A 7,897-nucleotide genomic window follows, 5' to 3' on the forward strand; every position below is an offset into this window, starting at 1 on the left:
TTGTAATCATTAAATTACGCGCAACAATCGGCATCGGACGCATCGCGAGCGAGAGATATCAGGGAGCGGCAAATTTTCATTCCAATCGACATATTTCCTGCACGCCCTCGGGGTGGGGAAGACGGGTGGAACGGGAAGGGAACTGGACCGGCACAAACCACACAAACAAAAAACCAAAAAAAAAACCCTAAAAGCAGCAGCGCAGATTGCAGCGACGAGGATTCACTGAAATCGCGGTGTCGTGGTTAAGTGTGTGCTTAAGAGTGTGTGGCTTGTCCTTGTTGTCCCGGGGACAGGACTTTTGCTTCCTGCTGGAGCTCTGCGGGGAGTGACCGCGAGTGAGCTGGCTCGGGAGGAAGAGCGTTGGGTACAGAGCTTTAACATGGCTTTTTATTTCCATTTTCGTATGTCACTTGGGGGCTTCTTTTTTTTATCGACGGTTTGAATATTTCTGCCTGTTTTGGTACGTACAGTGAGCCGTACGATAAGTTAGACACTGAAAAATATATTGGTGATTGATTAATTGTGTATTTAGCAACATGTTTATTTGGAGTAATATGATTTTATAAGAGTACTTCGGAAACACAAAGAAAAGGAAGTAAACCCGTTGATTTTTTTTGCGACGAAATATTCGGAAGACTTAGCACAATTCAAATTAGTATTACTTTGACACAAAAACAACAATTATCTTCGCTAAGATAACAATATGTATTACTGAATAAAATCCTCAATTTATTTATTTTTCAGAAGGAACGGCCTGGCCGTATTGCTAGATCCTCAATTGATTTGCAATTAAATTATGTAAAATGTGTTCATAAATTGCAGTTAAGAAGAAGTAAGCAGCATAAAGGGACAGAAATGTACATATATTTTTCCATTATTCTATTTTATTTATGTGGTACTGTCGCACATGCATAAAAAAACTCTAAAATAAAGCAGTATTTGCCTTAATTTTACCTCAGTTTTACGTAACTATTATGTAAAAATTTGCTTTGGTGACTTACTAACAAAACATGCTTTCTATTGAGCAAATGACCGTTACAATATTTTTTTGTTTATTTCACTATAATATTTCGTTCTACTATTTCTTTCTGATTCAGATTATGAAGGAAGTAATAAAATGAGTTTAGTTTCAATTGCACTGAAAGCACACATATTCAGCACTTCTGTCTGATGTTTCGAGTAACTAACTGTGTTTATCTTATTGTCTTTTTTATTTCCTGACTTACGAAATTTATTTTGTACTTATGACCAACGAGCGATCCCTTTGGGATATCATTTTGTTCTGCATTCGATAAAATTCCTTCATTGGCTCGTTTTACGAGTCGTCGCGGGGAAAAGAAGCAAGGTTTCGGCGGAGTTGGTCGAAAGCGTCAGTTGACCAACAGGTTGACGAGTTCGATTTCCGGAGCATCCCGCAAAGGAATTCAGCGTCTCAGAGGCAAGGTGTTGGTAGGGCTCACGCGGCCCGGTTATGGTCCGCCCTCGAAGTCTGAAGTCGCGCCCGGTAGAGCAGTTCGGCAACGTGTCGCGATTGCTGCGGATTGGCCAGGTGCACGTCCACGGTGCGGTACCGTTCGGCGCTCGCGGCCGACTCCGCGCGCTCCTCGTCCAGCAGCACCTGGCGGACCTCCTCGAGCAGGGCCGGATCCAGCCGGAGACCTTCGGATGTCCGCAGCCCGAGCAGAACCCGTTCGTACCGCCCGTAGCGATCCGCGTCCGACTCGAGGTTGTACGTGCGCGTTCCCTTGAACGGGTTGGCGTGGCACGCGCCCAACAGCCAGCTCGCCGTCATCAGCGTCAGCTGGAAGGACAGAAGAAGGTATGCGCGAGTGTGGAGATGGGTTCCATGTGGGAGACCGGGCGAAGGTCGCGCCGTTGGACTTACGGTCACTATCACTTTCATGCTGCGCTGTTGCGGAGATCACTCGATCGGAACGGCACCGGGACCCGATTGGTCGGGCCCGGCCGCCACTGGCATGCTTTTATAGTGGCCTCCCCCTTCTTGGTACCTTGCGAGGGGGATTTATGTCGCATACGGCGAACAATACACGAGGCCATCGTTACCGTGTGAGTGCATCTCGCCAAATCCGATAATGACTCCCGAACGGAGTGATTGCTTCGAAACAATCTGTCTGCGGTGGCTATTTTGAGGAGGCCTTCCCTGAGACATATTTTTTCCTCTAAACTCCCCCCCCTGAAGAGAAGCCTTTGTCTAACCTAACGAGCATCGTGAGTTCGAGACCCTCGCTGACCCCCGCCCGGTCGTGTTGTTGCGAGACGACTGTAAAACTGTCCACCTTTGGCTGCGACAAAAAGTCTTCAACCGATGATGGAAGATGTTTCTCCAAACCGGTCTCGGCGTGTTCGCGTGTGCCCCCGACACCCCCTCCCTAAGTTGTTCGTCCGTGACCCGCGACCCGCGAGGTCTTCTCCCTCCCTTCTCGACGCGTGTCTAGTTTGGCCATCCCCGATCGATACCGCTCCGGTATCGGGGCTCTCGTTTGGGGCGGCTGCCATTACGAAAACCTATAATTTCCATCTTCCCCTTGCGATCCGATCGGTTTTGGAACGATTTCTGGCAGGCAGCCCCGACGTGCGTGCGACTTCACACTCCGGTGCAGCGCTGAAAATCGTGCCGAAAAAGGGTGAGCGGAATTGTCAGCAGCATTTAACGGCGGGCGCAGACTCGCACGTGAGCCCACGTGACAGTGGGTCGCGCGTCTTCCCGCCGGCGTTTTTTGAACCAAGAGGTAGTAATTTTCGGTTTGAACCTTTTTTTTCCTTTGGCGTCTCTTGGGCTTTGTTCGCTCACTGAGCATCGAACAGGTTTCGTCGATATGTACTATAACCGAGATTCGAAAGCAATCCCACCGCCGCCGTTGTTTCACCTTCCCCTTCGGGCCGTTATGTAGACGCACCGTGATTGAAACCACTCTTCCCCTAGTTGACTGGTCAACTGTCAACGAACGGCTTGTTGATGTTTTCGCCCGCTTTTAAGCTCGCTCAAGGCATGCTTTATTTCACCAGATGTTGTGAAGTGTGTTCCATCTCGTAAGAGAAGCGGAGGGGGGGGGGGGGGGGGGGTTATTTGACACTCGGTTAACTAGACCTCGAAACGACGCGGAGCTCGAGGATCCACCTTTCTTGCGCTGACATGTGAACCCGCGAAAATGAGACGCACCATAAAAGTCGAAAATAAAGCCTGTCGAAAGTTCGATTGTCACCGGGCGCGCGAGGTGCGATCCGCTTGTGCAATGCGTTGCAGTGGTTTTTTGGGAACCTCCCCCTCGCCCCCCCTCTCCACGACAAACGCGATGAAAAGTTGGGGATGGACAGGATCGCGGGTTGAATCAGGATGGAGACAGATCGAAAGCAAAACCCCGAACGGAAAAAGCAAACCCACTCCGTTCAGCGAACCTTATTCACCGGCGTTGATTGTTGTGGCATTGATTGGCAGATGATAGTGTCGTCGAAGCCGGTTGGATGGTTTGATTATTTCGAAATGCGCACCGAGGACAACGGTTTTCGGGGAAGTGATGCACTTGAAAGTTTGGGGGAAAAAACCGGGTATTGAGCTGCAGCTGGCCTTCGACAGCTTGATTGCTTGTGAGAAGTATTAAGGGAAAATCATTTTGTACAATTCAGTCAGTTGACAGTACAGAGATATTTATTTGAATGATGCAAGAAAGATAAAAAATATGTTGTTGAGATTGATTTAAAATTGTGGTGTTGATTTGAAGGAGTAAATGTTTGATAAATAATGGAATAGGTGAAATTTCATTTCATTTAGTTAATTTTTTTAAATAATTTTGAAATCAAGAATTGTTTGCAATGATTTTAAAGAAAAGACTAACTGTTGTATTTTTGTATTTTAGTCATAGAATGAATCCTTCCTTGTTAACATATTAACGATTAATTAAATGGAAATGGAATTAAAATGTTTATAATTTTATTGATTCAATGCTGCTTTGTTTTAGAGTAAAATATAGCTTGTTTGGTTTATAGCCCTAACATTGTAGCCTAATTCACCAGCTTACCGGATTCGTCCCAATTTATCGCTGTTTTTATTCTCCCGACTCTGCCGTATCATTACGCACGCATCGATATCATTGTCGTTGGCTCGTGGTAATTTAGTTAATTTACTCAATAACAGTACCGCCAGTAATGATGGCTCCGGCCGAAAAAGGGCCCCATTTCCCAATACACCCGATAACAAGACACCGGGGTGCGGGTTCGTCGCCGTATCGCTGATTGAATTCTTTTGTTTTTCACTCGGAGGCTCTTTTTCCAGCATTTGCGGTTAATGCTGATGAGTTCGCCGAAATGGGCCCTCCCTTTCGGTAGGGATGTAATAAAAATTTGTGTCACAGAAAAATGTCCCTCCCCTCCCTCACTCCCTGCTTCATTCCAGGTTTCCTCCCTGTAACAAATGGGAAGGTATTAAGGGAGGACATACTTTACCCATTTACTGGCTGTTTTATTTTTTACAATAAACGGTCAGGATTTTCGGGACTACGTTCAGCTTGATGCTGCTGCCCACTTTGCGGTGGCTTCCGTGCAGACATTTTCCGCCGAAGCGCAGCTGAAAGCACGTCGCGGCCGAGGATTCCACGAAATTCGACCTCGAAACTAGGGTGAGAAACCTTCAGGACAACCGCATTACGTGCCGCCGCGGCTTAAATGGCAACCGCCGGTAATGAGTACGATTTATTACTCCACCCACCTGCTGCCGCACATTCCGCACGTGGGCCGCCAACCCACCCCCCTGCTCCCCTGCCTGGTGTCCGAGGCCGGGCGGCGTAACTTTCTACATCAATTAAATCCGGGCACCGCCGGCCGCTTCTGGGCAGCATCCGGACAGATTAACGATCCGGCGTGGATTCTCCGTCAGGACGGTGATGATGATGATGATGGGTGGTGTAATCAGCCTCCAACCCACCCGTTTCCCCACCCTCGTGCGACTGGGTGACCATCCTTTCACTGGCTCCCTGAAAGTCCCTACCCCGACCTTGCTTAGCCGTTCCCTTTCCCCCATTTCCCATTGCTTTGATCGCAAGCGATAAGCGCGGTCCGGTGGCGATCCGGTGGCGGATAATTTATTGCCGCCGAAAATCGAACGGACAGCGGCCGATGGCACGGTGCGATGTTTTCGCACGCCGCACCGATTGGATTGGGTGTTCGGAATTGCGTGCAGCATCGCCGGGCAGATAAGTGGATTATGGTGTAGTACGTAAATTTCGTGCGGCAAACTGTTATTTTTAATGTGAAATTGGCATTTCTTAAAGTTCTTTGGAGGTGGAAAAAATTTAACGATGACTCTGGTTTGGTTACAAATTTAATTTAATTAGCTTTAAAAAAACAATTCTTGTTTTAAAAATACTTGATCTTCGAACTTCATTTGTAGAAAGGAATCGATTCATTTAAAAATAAAACTTCTAATTTAAGAGTAACTCTTGCGGAGATAAAATCAAATGTTTACCAACCAGCCAAAATGAGCTGACCTTCTTCGACCTGTGTTCGACACTGCGACAGCTCGGATCAATCACGTCACCAAACTCCATCCTTTGCCCCGGCGTGTCGTGGATCAGTTTCTATCTTCGATCTTCCAACCGCCAAAAAACGTGACGGTCGTACATTTTTTGGCACATCGCCGCCTGCTTGGGTTTGGCCGCAAAGTTTCGGGCACGTCTGAGGTATCACCACCTGATCTCGCTCCACCGCCAAGGATCATCCGACACTCCTTTTTCCCTGGCCGTGGTCGTGATCATGCAATTGTGATTTATCGTTTCGCCCGCTGAAAGGTGTTCCGGCGAGTCTCGTCTGAGTCTCGGCTGCATTTGCGTGTGCGTGCTGCCGATGACATTCGACGCTCCCGCTAAACAACGGGCCGGCCGATCCGATATCGGCCAAATTCACACGATCGTGATGTCACGTACGGCTCGGATCGTGCGGTGCGTTTATTTTATGTTTCATCCATCGCTTCCTCCACACCCGCCCGGATTTATTGTACGTCGACGTTTTCGCTCGTCCTGATTTCTTTTTTCCACCATCCATGGATCACAGATAAGCCGAAGCGATGTCCTGCTGAGCCTGGTTCACTGGCTGGATGTAGCTGTAATGAAGCTACTGATGTGTGATGGGCGATAAGGTAGGGAAGGTGAATGAAAAAAAAAAGCTATAGGAAACGATGAGCTAAGCTGAAGCCGGTCTTTAACGCGCGAAAGGATAACGCTCCCAGTCGCATGCAAAAAGCTGCTCGTGAACTGATTTATCACGCTCGCGTCGTTTTTTCCCCCCAGCTTTCCAAGTTAGGTGTAAGAGGCAGATCGGATCGGTCGCTCCTTCGGTCAGGACTTTCAGCGACAGGAGCGATAGGATCTTCGCAAACGCGAACCTTTCCCTTCCCGTGGCTTCCGTGGTGTGGCAAGAAAATGAAAATCTTCGTGCCGTAATATCTTAAGCCCTATCAGATAATGATTGGTGCAGCGGCGGCCGTCGGGTCCTTCGGGGTAAATACAAAAAAGAAGGGGAAAATAAAAGGATTGAAGTTTAAGGGACGTCTCAAGTGCGTGCGTAAGTGTGTGCAAGATGGGGAGATTAACATGCACTGGAGTTTGGAGTGTTGAAGCTGCTACTACCTGTGGGAGCTTTAGGCAGTCGATGCCTCCCTAGTGTTAGTGTTCTCAGGCGCATTGAAGGAGAACCATCTAATGAGGAAAATCTCGGAAGTACTCTGGTGCTCCAGTTTACGCCACATTTTCCCCGCTTGGCAGGATTTATGTCCCTCTGCGCCTTGAGTTCTAGATCCATGCAAAGATAGTTTGTGACAGACAATCTTGGCGTGACGTGTACAGATGTTAGGTGTTTCGCATATTAAATTACACGCTCCGGAACGTTATGCGATCGGTGATAAGAACGGCGAAAACTTTGAACGCCGTTGAAGGATGTGTGGAAAGGACAACGGTTTGGTTTGGGGGGTTTGCAACTGGATAAAATTGGTAATAATACCAAATCACCTTCCCATCATCATGCTGCAGCCTTCCAATAACGATAACCGCGTTTGGCAAGGGGTTAGGGTAAACATTATTGCCTTTTTGGTTAAATTTCTTTCTCATTAAACGTAATTCCATCCGAATTATTCGTTTATTAAAACACAACGCATCCAGATTGCAGCGATTATTGTGCAAACAAACAGCTACGGTGCAGCCTTTTTTGCCCAAATTATTACCCGCCTTATCCTGTCTCATCAGTAGCCGCTTGTTTTAATGGCACTGTCCTGATGGCAGCTTGTGCAAACAATTTATTGATATTAATTTCGATTAATAACATCCTTCAGAGCGGTGGCTTTTCCCCCGGTTTTCCTGTGAAAGCAAACAGCGAACTGATCGAGGCCTCGACCAGGTGAAGTCGAAATCTCAACGGATGAAAGTGATTTGAGATTATTGGTATTGATCGGGTTCGAGAAAGAGAATGCAGGGTGAAGTAAAAAAAAAAGCGAACAAGCACAAGCCGGGAACCGTACCGATCGGATTGAAACTCTCCCGAAATTCCCGTGCAGCCGCAGAACCGAAGACAAATTATGAAAAACCCAATTTGGCTCCGGTAGGCCGGCAAAAGTCGAGCCCGTGCCCGTTCGTTCACGAAAATCATAACCATCTTCAATTCGGCCGCTATCGCAGCGCCGGTAAGCGTTATTGGTCCACGAGTGGCCAGCGGATAATCAGCCAGCGGAGCCAAATGGTATCAATTAAGTGTCATTAATTTATGACGTCTTAATGTTTGCCCAACCGGGTGGGGCGTACGGGCGATTCCTTTTCCACCGGGGAGGACGAACCGCAATCAAAAGGGCTTATGCTCATTCCAGAGCTGCCAAATGATGGCGAACGAGATCTCG

At 47.7% G+C, this 7,897-nt stretch overlaps 1 protein-coding gene across 1 annotated transcript; it reads right to left on the reverse strand.

Annotated features, from left to right (window-relative positions):
• Window positions 1-1,459: 1,459 nt before the first annotated feature.
• On the reverse strand, window positions 1,460-1,906 carry LOC131265147 (uncharacterized). Its single transcript, XM_058267407.1, has 2 exons — window positions 1,889-1,906; window positions 1,460-1,804 (listed from the first exon to the last, which is right to left on the reverse strand). The coding sequence occupies exons 1-2, from the start codon at window positions 1,904-1,906 to the stop codon at window positions 1,460-1,462; spliced, it is 363 nt and encodes a 120-aa protein (XP_058123390.1).
• Between the last annotated feature and the right edge of the window lie 5,991 nt (window positions 1,907-7,897).

The sequence above is a fragment of the Anopheles coustani genome, chromosome 2 (assembly GCF_943734705.1).
Source record: "Anopheles coustani chromosome 2, idAnoCousDA_361_x.2, whole genome shotgun sequence".
NCBI classification, from domain to species: Eukaryota; Metazoa; Arthropoda; class Insecta; order Diptera; family Culicidae; genus Anopheles; species Anopheles coustani.